The sequence below is a fragment of the Portunus trituberculatus genome, chromosome 20, assembly GCF_017591435.1.
Source record: "Portunus trituberculatus isolate SZX2019 chromosome 20, ASM1759143v1, whole genome shotgun sequence".
Taxonomy (NCBI): Eukaryota; Metazoa; Arthropoda; class Malacostraca; order Decapoda; family Portunidae; genus Portunus; species Portunus trituberculatus.
The window spans coordinates 12,397,487-12,418,730 of NC_059274.1; the positions used below are offsets into that span (position 1 = coordinate 12,397,487).

General features: G+C 46.3%; 1 protein-coding gene across 2 annotated transcripts in view; it reads right to left on the reverse strand.

Moving 5' to 3' along the window:
* Positions 1 to 516: 516 nt before the first annotated feature.
* Positions 517 to 21,244, reverse strand: part of LOC123506756 (dorsal root ganglia homeobox protein-like) — a 42,085-nt gene continuing 21,357 nt past the window's right edge. The window contains exons 2-4 of one of the 2 annotated variants that reach the window (XM_045259059.1): positions 18,744 to 18,862; positions 17,233 to 17,370; positions 517 to 3,282 (exon numbers count right to left, since the gene is read on the reverse strand). In XM_045259059.1, coding sequence (XP_045114994.1) covers positions 2,674 to 3,282; positions 17,233 to 17,370; positions 18,744 to 18,862 — 866 coding nt within the window. In that variant the 3' untranslated portion in view covers positions 517 to 2,673. Of the gene's footprint in view, positions 3,283 to 17,232; positions 17,371 to 18,734; positions 18,863 to 21,244 lie in introns of both variants that reach the window. The other variant, XM_045259058.1, reaches the window with a different exon arrangement.

Genomic DNA, 21,244 nt, shown 5'->3' on the forward strand with positions numbered 1-21,244 from the left:
TTATGATTCTAGCAAAAGATTAACAAGGTTTCTACATTACTGAAAGGAGAAACAGTCTTGAAAATCTGGCCAATCATATATGTGGCCTTTGAAAATAGTCGTGATGAGAGGGAGCGCGTTTCAAAACAGCCTAAGAACTGATTGCTAGGCGTGGCGGTGAGTGGGCGGGGGGAGGACACAGCAGAGAGGCAAGAGTAGGTTCAGAGGACAGCTGGGTGGTGAGGCGCGGCGATGAGGAGCAGGGAGGTTGTGGTGGCTTTGAGGAGAAAATAATCAGGACACATCGGGACTCTCTATCTATCTTCCCAGACTTAAGATGTTTGAATTAAGATTATAGTTTTGAAAGACGCACCGCCATTAAAAAGAGTGATCGCTTAGTTTGAGTATTTTTTTTTTATGTGTAGTTTCATTCTTGCTTAACCCCTTCAGTACCGTGACGCATTTCCATATTCATTCTGGTTATTTTTTGGTGATTTTATACAGCTTCACAAACTTATTTTGGGGATTAAAATAGTGAAGACTGTGACCATTGATCCTCTGACCTCCATTGAGCCTTCCTAATGTCAATAAAAGGGTCTAATCGTATATAAATCTCAAGGCAAAAACTGTGTCCCAGTATTGAAAGGGTTAACTCCTTCGGCACCGGGACGTATTTTCATCTATAGTTTTAAGTGTGATTAGACGATTGTATTGACATTATGAAGGGTCTATGAAGGTCAGAGGTTTAATGGCCAGAGTCTTCACTATTTCATTCCCCACGTGAGTTTGTGAAGCTGTATAAAATCATCAAATAGTAACCAGAATGAGTACAGAAATGTGTAATGGTACTGAAGGGGTTAAGGTTAGTCTTGTGTTTGATATTTTGTAGCAGTGAAATGATGATGTGTTAAGAGTAACAATATTTCTCAGGTTTTTGCTTCGTTTATTGAAGTAGAAAGAATGATAGGTGGCGGGTCCATATTGGAGTGATTCATGTGTTTTTCGTGTTCATTATTATATCGACGTGAATTTTTGTGACAATGGAATAATAATTTACTAAAGACAATAATCATCTGGTTCTTGCTGTGTAGAAGGAGCGATCAGTGGCGTGGAAAATATTTAAGTCACCTATTTAATTCTTGCCTCCATCATTATCCTAAAACTACTTTCCTAATGTTGAACTAATAATGTAATACAATAAAACTTAACCGGTGTTGTGTTTAGTTTATACAAGTCGGAGCTTCAAATGTCGGAGGGAATGTAAAAGTCAAAGTCTCTCATTTAATTATCTGGAGTGTAATCATGTTGAGGTGGATTCTCTAACGCTGAACTAATAATGTAATAAAGGACCTGACTGACTTGCTGGCTGATTGTGTTATTTGCTCACTGCGCCGCTGCCAAACTGGACTCACCATTGTATGAGTGAGCCGGCAGTGCAATGGAAATGATAAATCAAGGCTCCCGCATACACTATCTTGTGGGAATGTTTTGTCACTTTGTTCCTCTGTGAAATTAAGACAAGCTGTTTGACTTCATTTTCGGATACAACAAAGTCATCACTTGTCATTTATGTTCTCCTCCCCGCGCACCCTCACACACACACACACACACACACACACACACACACACACACACACACACACACACACACACACACACACACACACACACACACACACACACAGCCCCAAAGGAACAGTGGAGGGGAGAAACTTGGTCCGTCCTGTGAGTGTATTGTCGAAGAAGAGCAAACACACGCCCCTAATATTCCCGCAGCGGCAGCCACGCCAATTACGACCTTACCGCCGTAATTAATTAGCATCAGTGTCCCGTGAAGCTCGTAAATTAGCCGGGTTTGCTGCCGAGTGTCAATAAGGAAGACTGGAACGGCCAATTTGAGCTTTGGGCCGCGTGGCAATAAAGGCAGTAATGAAATGTGTGGGTGAGGGAGGAGTCTGCCCCGCGCCACTCGTCTCCAAAGCTCAAAATCATTAATCTATTGACAAATTGGCCAGATTGGCGGACGAGTTGTCGATAAAGATCCAGAGTGGAAGTAAAAGATTCGTATTCCACATTTTTGGGAGCACTGCACCTTGACTCTAATGGGGAGTGTCGCTTGGTGTGGCGCGGCGCCGCCCGCCCCCAGCCGCCGCCGCTGCCCCCACAGCTGGCCTGACCAAATGAAAGGTTGATCAGGATGTAATTAAAGACTTTGTCGCCGCCCTCACGGAGAAGCCGGAAGACGCTGCTGGGGACGCCCACGGGAGCCTACTTGAGAGTCACACACAGACTGGCGCCCTTCTCCCTCCTGTCACCCGTCGCCCTCCAGCTCTGACCCGCCCGCGACATGATACCAATTGCTGCATTATAGTACGTTTCATACCTCCCGCGGGGCCCTTCACATCCCGCGTGAGGGAGGGCGCGTCCTGAGGGACTCGAGACCATCGGCGTCTCGACCCCGCCGCTCCGCCTCCCGGAATTGAACATCCGCTGTGCATCTTTATCCACATTCGGACACCGAGGACTACTTGCTCCTCGCAGGGCGTCCCAGGCCCGGGTACTCGCGGCGCCCCTCAGTGCCCGGGGAGTACTCGCTGCCACCGACACATAACATCAACTCAATGTTTCCCTCGTGACTACAAAGTGACTACCTTGGCAACGCGACCCTCGGCGGCTGCATGGCGGTGTGGGCGTTCAAGAGGAGGCGTGGAGGCCTGGCGCAGGTGGGGAGAGCCGCTCCAAGTGCTGTCGTGCCTTGAGCCGCAGCAGGTCCACCGAGGCGCCACGACAATCCAGAGGGAGGCCGGTGGGCGGCGAGGCCGGGGCTGCCGTGGGCGTGGAGGTGGTGGTGGTGCTGATAGGGGCGTGACTACTGATTGGCGGGGAGTGGGCGGGTGATGCGTCTGGGCTGACAGAGGGGCCTGAGGAGGAGCCCATGATGGAGATGGGCAAGCCCTGGGCCATGCTAGTGGCGGGATGCAGCAGCGGCAGGCGATGTGACGGCATGTAGTGATGGATCACGGGGTTGAGTAGCGGCGAGGGCAGCCCAGAGGCCTTCTGGTGCAGGCCTGGGCTGTGCGGCTGGTGCAGGAAGGACTGCAGGTGCAGGGCGTGGATGGCGTGCAGGTGGAGCAGGTCAGCCGCGGTGGCGGCGGCGGCCACGGAATGCGGAGGCGGCAGCAGAGGCAAGGGTAGGTCGGGCAAACCGCCCAGGGGATGCTCCACTCCCATGAAGGAGGGACTCTCACGGCCAAGAGCCTTCTCCCGCTTCCTCCACTTGGCGCGGCGGTTCTGGAACCAAACCTGGAGGGAGAGGAAGACGAAGGGGAGGTTAGTTTGCAGGAAGAACAGTGCAAGTCATCGCTGTAACTACAAAATAATTAGTGAAATGTTCTTTTCGTCATTTCAAGATGAACGTGACGAAAACTGAGCCACAGGATGGAAGATTGTCCCCGACACGGCATCACAAGCCCGCTGCCTCGCTGCCCGGGGCGTGCAGGCACCGCGCGCTGAATCACTCGGGTGAGTAAATAGAGACAGAGAACAATTTGGTTTCTGTGGTTGAACACGACAGAAAGGGGGTGGCGAGCTAGTGAGGTGTGGGCGTAGAGGCGAGGCTAGATGGTGGTGCGCGAGACAGAGAGGTGAGGTGGGCAGAAACACTCTACTTCCCTCCCCTTTCTTATTCCTTCTCGACTCCCGCCAATACACTCATGTAGCACAGCCTGGTCTGAGACCCGCCAGAGGAAACCCTCGTGGCCACTGCGTCACTCCTCGCCACGAAGATAAACAAACTTAGCTTAGCGGGGCCAGATGAGCCACTGGTGACGGCAACCCTCCACGTAACCCAACTCCTCCTCCTCCTCCTCCTCCTTCTTCGACGACGACGACGAAGCCAGGAGGTGAGTGGAAACAGCTTGGAGAAATACATTAATCCTTTGCTAATTGACCTAACGAGTTAATAATTGCCGCCAACTTCTTTGTTGTGTCAGCTGCCATGGGAGATGCGCAGCGCCTCGCACCCGCCCCTCATCTCTCACTCCCTCCCTCCCTTCCCACCCCATCTCCCACAGTCCTCTTCCTCTATTCCCTTCTCTTGTCATCCACTCATCACCTTTCCTCCCCTTCCTTCTTTCATTTCATCACAGTCCTCTCGCTTTTTCCCTCTCATCACTCACCATCTCTCCAACTTCATTTTTTCTTCTTCCTTTTCTCGTAATTGTCTTCTTTCTCTGTCTCTTCATATTCCACGGAAAGCGATCGCAACTTTATCGGGATAGAAAAACGAGAAGAAAAGGAGGGAATGAAAAAAAAACACGAAAAAATAGAAAGAAACTGAAGCTAAGAAATAAAATAAAAAAGAAGAAATAGCTAAAAGATAGAAGAATAAGAGAATAATAGAAGTAGTAAGAGAAAAATGACGAGAAAACAGAGGAAAAGAAGCAAAGGAAAATAAACAATGGAAATAAAAAAATGGTGAAGGGAGAGAGAGAGAGAGAGAGAGAGAGAGAGAGAGAGAGAGAGAGAGAGAGACGCTATAAAAACCCATCAGGCCTATACGTGGCAGCCTCTCCAATAAACCTACATATTATACACACACACACACACACACACACACACACACACACACACACACACACACACACACACACACACACACACCATTTTCTACTTTCAAAAGGCTCTAATTGAAGTTACACGTATTTTTAAGGGTGTTTTTTTCACGATTCTATTAACAAATCAACAAAATGTACAAGTTTTTAATTGACAAACACAACTGAAAACCCGGCACATCATCTTCCCCTTTGAAAACAGTCGCGGCGAGAGAGTAAAGCGTGTACACTGACCTGAAGCCCAGAAATGATAAAGAAGGATGAAAATTACCAGGGAATGACCACAAGGAAAACGAGGAAAGATTCACAACATCTTAACACTAATCATCTCCATCTCTCTCTCATTTCTGTGTATGATTTTTCCTTGTAACTACCACTCAGCGTTCAAGAGCCTCGCCTCGCCTCGTCTTTGGGAACTTAGTGGGATCGGGGTCTGCAAAACTCCTAATTAGAGGAAGCCCTTATTGAGGTGGACGGCGGGCAGGTACCGGACTAATTACGAGAGGATAAGTCACCTGATTCTTTTCCTGGTCAGTCGTCTTATGAGAGATTACACGAGGGAACACGAGAATTCAGGTGTGTAATTCACCTCGGTATCCTGCTGGTCACCCAGCCAGTCTTCCCCATTACGGAGCGAGCTCAGAGCTCATAGATCGATCTTTAGGTAGGAATGAGACCACAACACACTCCACACACCGGGAAAGCGAGGCCACAACCCCTCGAGTTACATCCCGTACCTATTTACTGCTAGGTGAACAGGGGCCACACATTAAGAAGCTTGCTCATTTGCCTCGCCGCTTTCCGGGACTCGAACCCGGCCCTCTCGATTGTGAGTCGAGTGTGTGTGTGTGTGTGTGTGTGTGTGTTTTTTTTTCTTAGGATTGTTGTACTAGAAACACACACACACACACACACACACCACATTTTCCCTTCACATCTTAATGGCATGGCAAATGAACACAAAAGAAAATGGTTCACACTTCTATTGAGGAACTTATTTGCCCTTTTCAAGAGATTCCCTTCACCCAGCCAGCGCCTTAGCATGAGGTGAGGGAGTTAGGGACAGAGGAGAGGGGCAGGCCGGGAGAGGGAGAGGAGGGTGAGGGAGATGAGGGTAAGGGGGATAATAGGGATTGGAGGTGATGATGAGGAGCCCTCTATACCATGGTTAAGGTTAAGGGGAGGAGAGGAGGAGTTAGGGAGAGGCAGGTGAGGAAAGGTGAGATAGGAGGGTGTTATGGTAGATGAAAGGTGTGTAGTTGTACTGGTGGTGGTGGTGGTGGAAATAGTAGTAATGGTGTTATCATTAGTATCATTAGTAGTAGTAGTAGTAGTAGTAGTAATGGTTGTAGTTGTAGTAGTATTAGTAGTAGTTGTTGTAGTTCTAGTAGTAGTAGTAGTAGTAATAGTCGCAGTAGTAGTAGTAGTAGTAGTAGTAGTAGTAGTAGTAGTAGTAGTAGTAGTAGTAGTAGTAGTTTTATCGCACAAATTAATATACACACGCTCGTTCAGTACTGGGATACATTTCTACCTTTAATTTTGGGCATAATTAGACAATTTCATTACATTAGGAAGGGTCTGTGGAAGTCAGAAGATTAATGGTCCACAGTCTTCACATATTTCAACCCCCACCTTAGTTTCTTAACCTGTATAGAATCACCAAATATTAAACAAAATGAATATGGAAACGCGTCATGGTGCTGAAGTGGTAAATAATGAATGCGTTATGACCTCAGTACTTCACATTTACCCACTAGCAAAGATCATTTAGTTGAGCAAGAATCCCCCGACAAGATAGTATCGAAGGGAAGCGCAGTGAAGGAAAAGCAGTTTGTCGAACGAAAACATTACTTTAATCAACATCTACGATTTAAAACATGAAAGACTGTTTTGATTCTCTTATTAGTTTCATTTAATCCTCAGCCCATTTGTTTGTTGCGTTATGTACTGGCCTACCCTCTCCCCTACCCTCCCCTCTCTCTCCTCTCCCTCTCCCTCTCTCTCTCTCTCAACATGGTAATCTGGTCCTCGTATTCAGCGGAGGCGTCGCGGCATAAACTTTTCGTCCAGGCAGTAAACTCTCCCAGGGCGCTGTTGGGCGGGGGAAGGCGGGGGACAAAGGCGCCCTTGAGCCCTGGGACGGTAAGGGCGGAGGGCGTGGCTGGGGTGAAGGGCGGGATAAGGCGTGGCGGGGACTGGCATGGACCACGGCGGGACTTCACGGGTTCAACTCCACACAAAACGAGGCGTCGGGATTCAAAGGACACCGATGTAAGCTGATTCGAGTTAGTTTGGCTGATGGGAGGGGAAGGGGCGTGTCTGGGGGGTCTCTGGGGCTGTTTGTAAGGGGGGCGGTGAGGGAAGATGTGGGGCAGTGGGAATGTTTGGGCGATGTCGGTTTTCATGGGGTGTTCTTCGTCAGGTAGGAGGAGATGATCATAGGGATGTTTATGTCTGTTTTTTGGTGGAGAGAGAGAGAGAGAGAGAGAGAGAGAGAGAGAGAGAGAGAGAGAGAGAGAGAGACGGCCATGTATAGAAACGCCTTGCCTTTTTACCACGACAATTTTTCAAGTCCCATTTAGACAACTAGTTGGGTTTTTAAGACAGGTTCTCCTTATGATCAATTAGAAATCTTGGTAATCCATCACCACAACCATACAAATACTCTAAAAACATGAGTATCTTCAATTACAGCTTTTGGAAACAGTCGTGGTGAGAGTGCAAAGCGTTTCTGAATAGGGCTAAGAGAGAGAGAGAGAGAGAGAGAGAGAGAGAGAGAGAGAGAGAGAGAGAGAGAGAGAGAAGAAGGGAGGGGAGCATGAGGAACAAAAAAAGAACGAGAAAACTAAATAAACCAAACAAACCCAATCAATGAAAGTAATTAATTCGTTTCAAGATTTCGAACACGGAGATTCATTCACTCATTCATTCACTCACTCATTCACTCCTTCTGAGGCTCCGAGGAGAAGAGAAATGAGGGATAAGGAACGAAGGAAAGAAAGTTAAGAAAAAATAATAATAATTCCGTCTAAAGTTCGAAGAGAAAGATTCACTGGTTGGGTCAGTCATTTAGTTTGAAGCTTCGAAGCAAGGTTCAGCGGGAATCAGAGAGCAGAAGTTGAAATGTAAAGAGAGAGAGAGAGAGAGAGAGAGAGAGAGCAGAATGAAGATGACAGGAAATTAATGATTGAAATGAAAACCAAGTAAGGAAAAAGAAAGGAGCGGAGATGGAAATAAAAGAAGAGAACTTATGTAAAAGCAAACTCAAAATAAAATAGAGAGAAAAGTATAGAGGAAGAAAAAAGAAATAGAAATGAAGATAAAAAAAAAAAAAAATAAAAAAATGGAATAACAGAAGCAGGAAACTGAAGAGAAGAAGAGAAAATTTAAAGAGGAAATAGATAATAAGAGGAAGGAAGCGTCGTGAAGGGGAGAGACATGGGAGGGAGAGGAAGGAATGGAGAGATAGATGGAAAAGAACGAACTGATAAAAAAAAAAGGGAGGAAGAGAGAAAGGAGAAAGAGAAAAGTTGAAGGACTTGAGAAATGAAGAGAAGGGAAGGAGAGATGGAGGAAGGACTATAGAAGGAATGGAGGGATAAAACAAGAAGAAAGAGGAAGTGGAGGAAAAACAAGAGAGATGCGGAGGAAAGGAGTGGGGTGGAGAGGCGAGAAGGAGAGATGGAGGAAGCAAAAGAGAAATGGAAAGGAGGGAGGATAGAAGTGGAGGAGAAGTGGAGGGTAGAGAAGAGGTTAAAGTCAGATGGAGAGGAGAGAGTAGAAGAGAAGAAGGGAGGAGGAAGAGAGGAAGAAAAAGTGGAGAAAGAGAGTAGAAGAGTGGAAAGGAGGAAGAAAAAGAGGAAGAGAGGTGGAGAGAAGAGAGAAGAGAGAAAGAGAGGGAGAATAGGGGAAGGAGAGGTGGAGAGAACAGAATAGAATAGTAGAAGGGAGGAAGAAGAACGAAGAAGAGGCAGAGAGAAGAGAAAAGAGTAGAAGGGAGAAAGAAGAAGGGAAGGAGAGGTAGAGAGGAGGGAAGAGAATAGTAGAAAGGAGGAAGAAGTGGAAAAATAGAAGAGAGAGAGAGAGAGAGAGAGAGAGAGAGAGAGAGAGAGAGAGAGAGAGAGAGAGAGAGAGTTAAAAGTAGGAAGAAATTAAAGGATACAAGAGAAAGAAGTGAGAGGAGAGGTGGAGAGGAAGAAGAAGTTTAAAAAGAAAGTGGAATGGTAGAAGAGATAGAAGGGAGAGAGGGAGAGGTGGAGGAGGGCCTGGGAGTGGGGTTGAGGGTCGGGGGGGGGGAGCGGAGCAGATGGCTTCAGGGTGGAGTGGAATGCAATTACTCCATTGAGAGGAAAGTGAGTTACTGGTGATTAGAAAATGATTGTGACTGTTGAGTTTCCCATTAGTCTTCAAAACACCGCCCTGTCCCACACACGACAATGCAAATCCCACTCTCCCTTTCCCTCTCCCTCACTCTCCCTTCCCCTCTTACCTCCCTCTTCGCTCCTCACCTTCTGTTTCCTCCTGTTTCCTCCTCCTCTTCTCATTTTCCTCTCTTAATTCATCTGTTCTTTTCTTCCTTCGTGTTTTTTTTTTATTTTTTTATTTTTTTTTCTGTTTTCCCTCTATCTTCCTCTCTCTCTCTCTCTCTCTCTCTTCTCTTTTTATTTACCACTACGTTTATCTGTCTTATTTTGTTGTTTCCTCCATCATCTCTTCCTCTGTTCTCATTTGTTTCCATTCCTACTCTCTCTCTCTCTCTCTCTCTCTCTCTCTCTCTCTCTCTCTCTCTCTCTCTCTCTCTTTTCAATTTATTCATTAGATTAGCATCATTTCTTCTTATCTTTACTAATTGCAACGCTTCCCATCACACCCTTCTTTCATTATTCTCCTTCCTCCTCCTCCTCCTCCTCCTCCTCCTCCTCCTCCTCCTCCTCCTCCTCCTCTCCATATCTCTTCAAATTTTTGCTCCCACCGGCCTTCCACTTCCACTTCCCTTCTCTCCTCCTCCTCCTCCTCCTCCTCCTCCTCCTCCTCCTCCTCCTCCTCCTCCTGCCATTGTTTGGACACATGACCAGGTGCTGAATATTAGGAGGAGGAGGAGGAGGAGGATCAAGATGCGGAAGGAAACATGAGAGAGAGAGAGAGAGAGAGAGAGAGAGAGAGAGAGAGAGAGAGAGAGAGAGAGAGAGAGAGAGAGAGAGAGAGAGAGAGAGAGAGAGAGAGAGAGAGAGAGAGAGAGAGAAGAGAGAGAGAGATAAGAGAGAGAGAAAGAGAGAGAGAGCAGAGAGGAGAGGAGGAGAAGGAGGAGGAGGAGGAGGAGGAGGAGGAGATAAAGAGAGGAGCAGGAAGAGGAAGGGAGGAAGCAGAGAAGGAGGGAGAGGAAGGAGGAGGGGAAGGAGATGACAATGGAGTGAAGTATCCCACAATAGCAGAGAGTCATGTCAAGGAGGAGGAGGAGGAGGAGGAGAGGAGGAGGAGGAGGAGGGAGGGAGGGGACAGAAGACAGGCCTCCTCCTCCTCCTCTACCTCCTTTTCCTCCTCCTCCTCCTCCTCCTCCTCCTCCTCCTCCTTCTCCTTGGGTAGTCGTGTCGCCGCCGTATGATAACGCCTCTCGTCTCTTTTATCCCGGCAGACATTCATAACGAGTCGTCGGGTCTTATTTCTTCATTCTTCTCCTCCACTTAAGAGAATAATGCGTCCTCTTTGATACAGCCTTGGCTCTTTCATTACTCGGCCATTAGCGCCTCTTTTCACTGTATTCTTTATTTTCGGTAAAAACCTTTGCAATTAACCACTCCAAGTCGCAGGACCGAAACAATGCGGCCGAAATGAGATGCGGGACAGATGTGAAGGGATCGCCGATTACAGTTCTACGTCCCCTCCCCCTTAAGGCTCATATCGCCCTGCCCCTCTCCCGGATTTCCACCCCTCCGTCCCCTCACTCCCAAGGCCCAGTTTCCCTCTTCACGTTCTCTCCCTAAAGTTAACTGGTGCAAGATTCTCCTCTCCCCCTCTCTCTCTCTCTTTCTCTGCATCTCTCAATTCTTTCCTCTCCCCCTTCCTCTCAACCTGTGACGTGCCTCCCTCCCCCAAGAACGTCCCACGCGTCTTCCTTCTCCTCCTCTTATCACCTTTCTTCTCATCCCCTCCTCCTCCTCCTCCTACTCATCTCTTTCCTTATTCTTCCTTCCCTGCCTTAGTCTCCATTTCCTGCGTTCATTCATCACCTCTTTACATCCTCACTTCTCCAGCCTCTTCTGACTTTACATCTCCCTCTCTCTCTTCCGCCCTACATACCTCTTTCTCTCCTCTCCCACCCTTTCACTCTCCCACTCTCCCTGCTGCCGCTGCACACTCCCGATAGCGATCAAGTCAAGGACCCTCCGCTCTCAAATCCTCAGCGTGACACAAAGAATTGATAAATATAATTATGTCAAATTTAGGGTTCATTATGGGCTCTTGTAACCCTCCGGCCCGCTGGCTCTCAATGTGGCTCGCTGGCGTCACATCGATTAGCATAGTCCCCAAAAGACCCCTCTTAACTCACTCTTTTCTTCCCCGCGCTTCTCTAAAAGACGAAAATTTGTGTTCTAGGATAATAATTCTCGTCCGCCTCTTCCCGCGTGGTGGGTCTCGCCGTCCTCGTCACCGCCGCGAGGTTATGACTAGTGGTGAGTGGTGCGATCTGCTGGGACGTGCTGCTGTTGACTTGCTGCTGGTGATGGTTCCTGGAGGTTGCGAGGACGATGAGGACGGTGACGAGTTTTTTCATTTTTATGGGATAGGGGAAGCTGGCCAAGAGCAGCAAAAAATAAAAAGAAAAAGGCCCACTTGATTGTCAGTTCCCTAAAAGATTAAGAGAGTTAGCCAAAAATCTGGGACAAATGTCTTGAAGCCTCTCTGTCCCTGAGGTGTCCGTTTATTGTATGTTATAATGAGAAGGATGAGGATGATGAGGACGAGGATAAGGAAAAAATAGTAATAATGGTGATGATCTTAATAATAATGGTTTCTACTTGGATTAATTAATGTTCAGCGTACGTAACTAGCTTTCCACTTGTTTGTATGAAGCTGCTCAATTATTTATCTTTGTGGAGAATTGGATTTGCTACCGTTGACAATGAGAAACGCAACACAACGTACGTACATTTCCCAGCAACACCATCACACCATCACCACCCTCACATTTTCCCATTCACCACTACACCCACCAAGACACCATTCATGTACCCGCCTCGCAGCCACACGCCCCTCACTGCCCCCCATTCACCCTGACGTGCACCCCAACGCACCTCAACGATCCCTGCACAGAACCATCGACCCCGTGACCTGGGCGCCGAGTCACCAACTGCCACACTCAGGCCAATAACAGTCTACATTTATTCACCTTCGTTTTCTGATCTTCTGTCGCCGTACAAAGTTAGATAGATAGGTAAATAGATAGATAGATGGGTAGATAGATAGATAGACTTATTGATTTATTGAATGATTGATTGATAGGTAGATAGACTGATAAGTAGATAAACCATAATTTAATCCCTTCAGTACCATGACGCGTTTCCATATTCATTCTGCTTACTATTTGGTGGTTTTATACAGCTTCAGAAACCTTGTATAGGAAGACTGAAATAGTGAAGACTGTGTCCATTAAACTTCTGACCTCTATAGACTCTTTCTTAATGTAAGTAAAATGCTCTAATCGTACACAAATCTAGAGGTTAAAATGTGTCCCAGTACTGAAGGGGTTAAGGGTTCACTTGATAAATAGTAATTCCCTCAATAATACAAGGCATAAAGTGAACCTAGTTTCATGCTCGGTGATGACTCAAAGTAAGTAATATTTTCGCTTAGAACCCGTGGAAAAAATTAATTCCTAACCCACTGCCAGAAGTCATCAGGCAGCCGTGTATAGAACCCCACCAACCCTTCAGCACCACCCACCTGCCCTCCCTATACCCTTCATAACAACCTCAAACTTCCATTTCCCCTCACAGCACTTTAACCTCTCCTTCCACACCGCTCATAACTTCATCAACCCTTCAGCCACTCCCTCACAGCATCACAACCCTTCAGTGCTTCCCTACTTGGCCCTCACAGTTCACCCCAGCCTTTCACAGCGGCCGCCAAGTACCCCGCAGCAGTCAGTCAGTCAGTCAGGCCCCAGCAGCACCCCCACCGTATCCCTAACCAGAGTGACAATTACATCACATTGTCCGAGCGTCAATGGCAATAAATAGGGCGCGATTAATCTATAAATAGCCTGTAATTAATGGGGAGTAATTTGCCGCCGCTCACTCCTCCTCTCCCTCCCTGGACCGGCCTGGGAATCAAAAGCACGAGGGGTAATCTTCACCTTAGCGTTCGCTCAGTGATTTTAATTCTTTCCGTGCTTCTCCCGCGCCGCCAGAGGGACCTATCCGCCAGCTAAGGGAGCCAGAGGACCCTGAGCCTTGGGACTAAGTGGACAGAGGGTCGTTTTTAGGCACATTTTCTAGCCAGGTCCCTCTATCCTCGACGACCCAAGTCTCCTAATATTTTCTTCGATTTCCTCAGCCCCTTCCCCCGCCGGCAAATTGCAGTGTATCGGAATAGAGCCATTTAGAACTGTTTCCGGCCCGCGTCTTGAGTGTGTGGGGCCGCGAGGAGGGAGAGAACTAAGAGGGAGAGGCACAGGAGGCGTTAGAGGACGGAACAGCGCAGGGACGAGGACGGAATGGGAGATGATGGAAGGGAAGCAAGACACTGACACAAGGACGGATAATGGCAAGGGACACTGTGCGAAAGGAAAGGCAAAGGAAAGAAGGGGGAATTATACTAAGGTCAAGAGGGACGCGGCGAATGCATGAGATGAAAAAAGAAGAGAAAGATGAAAGGATGAATAAGAAACGAGAGAAAATGACATGTAAGGAGAGCAAGGCAAATTAAAACCCAAGCAAAGAGGTAAGTGGAAGACACCGGGAGACATACTCTGAATACTCACTTTATTATCAAACCAAAAAAGTAAATAAATAACGTAAAAGGGAAAAGAAGAAGTATTCATAGCAGTCGTTATTACTGTTTGTATACTGTGAGTGTTATGTATTATTCTATGTATATTGTGGCTCTTCGCATGTATTTCCTGCCTCTTGACTCAACCACTACCGCCACTATCATTACCACCACCACCACTACCACCACTACTACTACCACCACCACCACCACCATCATTCCTGACTCCACAGCAGAAAATAGAAGTCTTCCATAACCTCAACACTTATTATCACTCCAGATACAGCCTCCGTCATGAGCATAAGCCATCAGACCAAATCTCTCATTCATCCTCGCGTAAATCGAGTATATTCACTAGCTCATAGAAGACGTAAAGCAACACAAATGAGAAACAAAGATACCAAACACATTTCCATCATTACCATATTCTGAAAACACATCTGCGCTGCACAGTGTTTTAATGGTGTTTTCATGTTTCTAGCGATAGATTAACAAGATTTCTTTATTACTAACAAGGAAAACACTCTTGACAACCCGATTGACCGCCTCTAGTTGGCGTTTCATTGCAGCGGCGGAGAAAATAACACGGGAAGGAGTGTGGCGTCATTTCTTGTAAAAAAAAGAAAGAAAAGAAAGAAAAGAGAGAGAGAGAGAGGGGGAGGAGGAAGAAACTAAGGAAACTAAAACGGAGAAAGATAGAAAAGAAGGATGAAGAGGCGGATGTGAAGGAGGAGGAAGAAGAGAAGAATAAAGGAGACAACAACGAAAAGGAGAGAAGAACAACGATGAGGAGGAAGAAGAAAAGGACTAGGAAGAGGAGGAGGATGAAAATGAGGAAGCGAAGGAGAAGGAAAAAGAGAAGAATAAAGAAGATGATTACAGAAAGGAGGAGGAAAAGAAGGAGGAAAACGATGAGGAGAAAGAGGAAAAGAACTACGAAGAAGAGAATAGAGAGTAGGAACAGAGAGACGAGATGAGAGAGAGAGAGAGAGAGAGAGAGAGAGAGAGAGATGACAAGGAAGCAGGAGGATTGTGGGGGTGGAAGGGTTGTGTGGATGTGGAGGCGGGAAGGTGGGGAGGTGGAGGGGATGGAGTGAGGGTGTGCTGGGAAGGGGGGGGGGAGTGGAGCGTGCTCGGGGACTTCACGGCAAAACGACTCGTGATGAAAGGCTACAATTGGGATAATTCACTGCTAATCTGTGCCCAATTCAGAGTCTGCTGTGACACGCGACTCCCTCCCCTGCTGCTGCTGCTGCTGCCACTGCCTGAGGCGTCTCTCTCTCTCTCTCTCTCTCTCTCTCTCTCTCTCTCTCTCTCTCTCTCTCTCTCTCTCTCTCTCTCTCTCTCTCTCTCTCTCTCTCTCTCTCTCTCTCTCTCTCTCTCTCTCTCTGTGTGTCTGTCTGTCTCATTTTCGTCCTCATTCCTTCGTTTCCAGCACACGCAAACACACACACACACACACACACACACACACACACACACACACACACACACACACACACACACACACACACACACACACACACTCTCTCTCTCTCTCTCTCTCTCTCTCTCTCTCTCTGGCAGCTTTTCGATCAATCAGACGGAATGACAAACGCTAAACAAGTCTTTAAACTCCGATTCGTTGAGCAGTTTAGTCACGGGGAGAAGCGTCGGCCCTGCATACTGATGTGTGTGTGTGTGTGTGTGTGTGTGTGTGTGTGTGTGTGTTTTCCGACTTCCATCATCAGTAGTCTGGTTTGTACCCTCACTGTGTCACCCTCCCGCACCGCCACCGCCACCGCCACCGCCACCGCCACCGTCACCATGCAGGCCAGACAAAGGCAGTGCCGCTGGGGTGCCAAAGGGCTGCCTATGACACCTGTCCTCCCCTTGTGACTCTCTTTTGTTCCTCCAGGCTTTTGTTTGCCTCCGCTTGGTCTGTTTTGTTTCCGCGGGTTCCAATTGGTTCCTGCGATCGTGCCCCAGCCAATCACCTGCCGGGGAAGCTTCATGGACGCCGCCTTTCTTTTCCTTTCATCCCTTTTCTTTACTTCTCCACCATTTCCCCAACTTTTTTTTCTTTCAATAGGACAAAATAATACTGACGATGATGATAATAATAGCCATCCTTCCCGAGTCAGGCGAAAGAGAATGGAAGTGAACTCAACGCTTCGGGAAAAAAAAAATAAGAACGAAATAAAAAAAGAAAGTCGAGAGGACGAAAAATGTGAGATAAAACAATAGGTAGTAAGAAAATAATATATAATAAAAAGCCTGACAATGAGCTGCAAGAGTCCACGAGTGAGTGCATCAGTGAGAGGGAGAGGTGAGAGGCAGAGTGACAAAAGAACAGTCGGCGGGTGGAGACACGAAACAGAGGAGGGAGAGAAAGATGAGTAGGAGGGGAGAGGAAGAGGAGGAGGAGAGGAGAGAGAGAGAGAGAGCAGAGTGGAGGAGTATGAGGCGTGGAGGCTGTTAAGTGGAGGAGAAGAGGCGCGGTAATGGAGGAATTAACAATGCATTCCGGTCACAATAAGGGAGATGCGAGGCGGTCCTGAAGGGAAGCGATTGTTGCCCGCCGCCCTCACTGTGTCGACGCCTTTATTGTGCTTTTGTGGCGCCGCGTGTGAGGACAATGTAGGTATTAATTGATACGGGCTAGAGAGAGAGAGAGAGAGAGAGAGAGAGAGAGAGAGAGAGAGAGAGAGAGAGAGAGAGAGAGAGAGAGAGAGTTGAACATACGTAGAAATAAATAGACGGAATGATAAACAGACATCACATTTCATGGAGATAAATAGAGAAAGAAAGATAAAATAGACAAATTACATTGGAGTGTTTATCGATTAAGCCTTAGAAACTGAAGCGCATGTAAATACTTGATGACCGCACACCACCACCAACACCATCACCACCGCACACCACCACCACCACCACCACCACCACCACCACCACACACCACCAATGCCACCCATGAATCTATAGACCATATTTCCAAAATCTTCCACTCTTTCAAATGGCTGTTGTTGATGTTGCACAGTTTTTAAGAGTGTTTTCTTTTTTTCATAATTGACGGTTTAACAAGATTTTCTACATCATCTCTGGAACTCTCTACCTACTTCTGTATTTCCAACTTCCTATGACTTGACTTCATTTAAGAGGGAGGTTTCAAAACATTAATCCATTTCTTTTGGCTAACTCTTTCGGACCTGCAATGGAACTGGCAACTAAGTGAGCCTTTTTTATTACTTTTTGTTGTCCTTGGTTAGCTTTCCAGTCTCACATAAAAAAAAATCAACGCGAGAAACACTTTAAGAACTCGGCTAATCATCTCCGTACCCTTTAGAAAATAGTCATAGAGAGAGAGCATATAAATTCTAAGTACAAACCATTATTTTTCCTTTTTCATGTAAGAGGGAGAACTATCAAGCCAAAAAAAAAAAATGAATATTATAAAAAAAACGCCCACTGGAATTGTAGTCTCCGTAAAAGATTCAAAAGAATTAGTCAAAATTCATGGACAAATGTCTCGACACCTCTCTCTTAAAAGAAGTTAATTCGTAGGAAGATGGAAATACAGAGAGGCAGGGAGTTCCAGAGCTTACCAGTGAAAGGTATAAATGACTGAGAATAATATTAACACTAAATTAAACAAACTTAACCCAAGACTCACCTGGACACGCGCCTCGGACAAGTCAAGTCTCATAGCCAGCTCCTCGCGAGTAAACACATCTGGGTACTGGGTCTTCTCAAAGGCTCTCTCTAGTTGGTGCAGCTGGTACGTGGTAAAGGTAGTACGGGAGCGGCGAACCTGAAGAAGGAGGAGGAGGAATTGGAGGAACTGTGCACGGTAGAGTGTATAGGAATTAGTGCGTTCAATAAGAGATGAATATTCGTTGATTAAGAAGAAAAGAAAGGTGATAGTGGGGAGAGGTTAAGAAAGAATAGTGAAAAAATGTGAGATAAAGCGAGATGTAGGGAAGATCTGAAAGCAATTGCGTGTTAAAAGAGAAATATGAGAGTGCGTTAGTTTTAGGAGAGAGGAACGGAGATGCTGGGGAGGAACAAAAGAAGCTTGGTGAAATACTGTACAATAAGGAGAACTATAGGAAATATCTGAAAGGGAGAGATAAGATGGCGCTTGTTTGAGAGAAAGGAAAGAGATAATAGGTACGTACAAAAACGGTATTGCTTTATGATAAGATGAAATATAGGAAGACCTGAAGGAAGATTATGTCAAAAGAGTGTGGAAGAAAAGTATAATAGAGAAGTAAGGAAAGAAAGGGATGTGAAAGAAAGAGGGTAAGATGCAATAAAGAGAAAATGGCGGAAGGATAAGAACATTAAGGTTAAGTCAGTTTATTGGGTGAAGGAGAGAAAAGAAAATGGAGGTAAGACGATGGAGCAAAGGATAAAGGTGCAAACATTTTAGAAGCAAAAGTTATACAAAGGTAAAGAAGGGAAGGAGAAAGTAAGCACAAGCCAAATTATGCTGAAAAGAAAGAGTAGGAAATTAGAGAAAAGTAAATGATCGGAAAAAATATTATACGTAATTAAATCATTCATTTAATTTAGTGACGCAAATTTCCGGCAACCAGGTGTTCCCTCGTCAGCAGCAGCAGCAATCATTCTAGAAGTGATGCTGAGCTGGTGATGACTACGTTATATCTTTTCACATAAAGCTAAGGTTGCCTTCACTAGTCAGTCAGTCTCCAGCACTTAGAATGGTAACAGTCTTGTTTTCTTCACACTCTGCTCCCCAACACTGCCTTGGTGGGACAGCAAGGCGTCATGACAAGGAAATAATTGATTACATGTAAATTTTATCACAAGCCAAACACGTATGAATATCAAAGTACTTGTGACTTTTCTTTAAGATTTTTAAAGTTCTTTTTTTCTTGATGTATGTATTTTTAAAAATTTGTTAGTCTTCTTTAAATTCTTTTCAGAAATTTTTTTTTTCAGAAACTTTACTTTATTATTTCGTTTCATCGAAGAATTTCTTTTATGAAATTGGTCTCAGAAACCTTTGTTTTTTGTGTGTTTTTCTATTTTTATTGACAATTTTATCATGGCTTCATTCCAGGCGGTGTATTTAGTGTAGGATAGACAGACAGACAGACAGACGGACTAGTGAAGGCGTCCCTGTCAACGGGTCACAGCGATTGTCCTTACAGGCCTCACCTTGCGGGGCTTCTCCGAGTCGAAAGGGTCAGTGTGCTGGTCATGGCACTCCGGGGACGTCACCAACTCACCCTCGGCCTTCGGTGACACCTCGGGGCTGCCCACGCTGGCTGTGGACTCTGAAACAATCAAAGAAGCGCAAGTCAAGACACGTGATGTGGAAATTACGAATGTGATATTTTCTTTACCATCTCTATATTATGATTCTCTCTCTCTCTCTCTATTAATATTAGTGTTGTTGATAATGTCATTGTTAGTAATAATAATGATGGTGATAATAATAATAATAATAATAATAATAATAATAATGATAATAATAGTAACAGTAATGACAGTGATAGTAATAAAATGAAGATAATAACAAAAACAATAGCAATAACAAGTACTAAACAAACCAATAAACATTAATGGTTGGCTTTATCTTCAAAACAAATCTAAGCGGAGCCTTGAGATCACTATTATACGGAAACTAAGGAATTATTATTAGATGCGCACTTCTTGAAAACCAGCGTTACTTGTTACCTATCACACACTGGACGAGGAGCGAGGGGAACCTGAGGGAACCACGCAACACTCCGAGTTTACGAGAGTTGGCGGCATTCAGTATCTTATATTGCATCGGCGAGGATGAGTAATGCACGGCGATGACGAGAAGGAGGAGGAGGAAGAAGAGGAGGAGGAGGAGGAGGAGGAGGAGGAGGAGGAGGAGGAGGAGGAGGAGGAGGAGGAGAAAGACAAAGAAAAAAACTGGGCGATGACTAGTGAGGAGAGGAAACGTTGTAGGCGGTTAGGGTAGGGCGGCTTGGCTTATCGAGAGAGCAGGTGTGTGTGTGTGTGTGTGTGTGTGTGTGTGTGTGTGTGTGTGTGTGTGTGTGTGTGTGTGCTTGCATGCTTGGTGGTGATAAGGCATATATGGAATAAATCTTTTCACTAGATAGATACGTTAGCGACCTTGTGCCTGAAACTTATGGAGGAAGCAGGTGCGCCAGACACGAGGTACAGTACAAGACCATCGAGAGTGTGAACCCCAGGACAGACGCAGCGGAGAGGAGACAGCGGTGGTCTGCTGGCGTAAGAACACTCTGAGATACCACGCAATTTTTGGGTCCACCGGTTTGTGGGTATGGAGAGGCAGAGACCAGAGAAGATCCTTTGGGAGAGGCGGCTGGGCGGCATAGCGGCAGAGGGTATGGCGGGGGAGCGGGGCGAGGTAGAGAGGCGGAGAGGCAGAGGCTGGGCGAGGCGAACAGGGCAGCGCGGTGGGCGAGCGGTTACACACCTCCCGCCTCGGTAATCCTCCATTTGGCGCCCAGCGTAGCGTGAGTTGATGGCGGATGACGCTAAGCCGCACAGAGGTGTCGGCAGGGTGAGCACCGCCACATACCCTCACCCGCCAGGCTGTACTCCACTCCCAGGCAGTCACACCCTGGCCATACCCGCACCAAAGCAGTCACACCCCTCCTCCAAACAGCCATGCCAAGCCCCTAGACGCCTCCGGGAACAATACCCGCACTTTTACCCACTCAGACACATCCTCACTCATAGACGATAGCCACACACCAATATCCACACTGGAGCATGCATCTTTATTAGTCCTTATTAAACAGCACAGCATTGTTAGTCATCCACGCACCAACACCATCCCCCCCTTTTCTCCCCTCACACACACACGGCAACTGTACATCAAAGTGTTCATGTCATGAGAACTATATATTTGTTGCCATCTCTATATATTCTTATAATAATACCACTACAAATATCGCCTCTTTTCATTCACTTTCCCTCTTGTCCTCCCATATTACCACCACAACCACTACTATTACTACTACTACTCTCACAAATCACTCACGCACTCCAGTACCATCGACACCACACACCCAGAGCACTGTATCAGGTCAGCACTCACGAGAACACAGAACACAAAGCAAAGGAAAGAAAACACCTTCACGATCACGATTCCTCAGCTTTCCGATAATCCGACGCGACAAAGGACCGTTGAGGAGTGATTTGTTGCCTCGCTCACACCCACAAGATCCGCACGTCCAGGCCACGAGATCGGGACTGTAACGCCGCTGTCTGATGCGATAGGCGGAGAGGAAAGCGTTCAGGGAGGTGATGTTCTGGTATTGTTCACGTGTTTATGCGTTTCATGAGCAGCAGTGAATGTTTCTGGATAGTGTGATGTATTCGTGTGTGTGTGTGTGTGTGTGTGTGTGTGTGTGTGTGTGTGTGTCAGGAGGATCTCTTATCTCTCAGTTTGTTTGTCTGCCTATGTCTGTTGAATAATTTAGTTTCCCTGCTTGATTGTTTTCTTTTCATCTTTTGGCTAATTATTTGTGTCTGCTTGTTTGTTTCTCTCTATCCGCATGTCGCTAGTCATTTGGATCTTCATGGTTGTTTTGTCTATCTGTCTGTCTGGTGATTTCTCTCTCTCTCTTTTCATTCATTCATTTATTCGTGTGCTTATCTTTTTGTAACGCTCTCTCGCTTCTCTTTTAGGT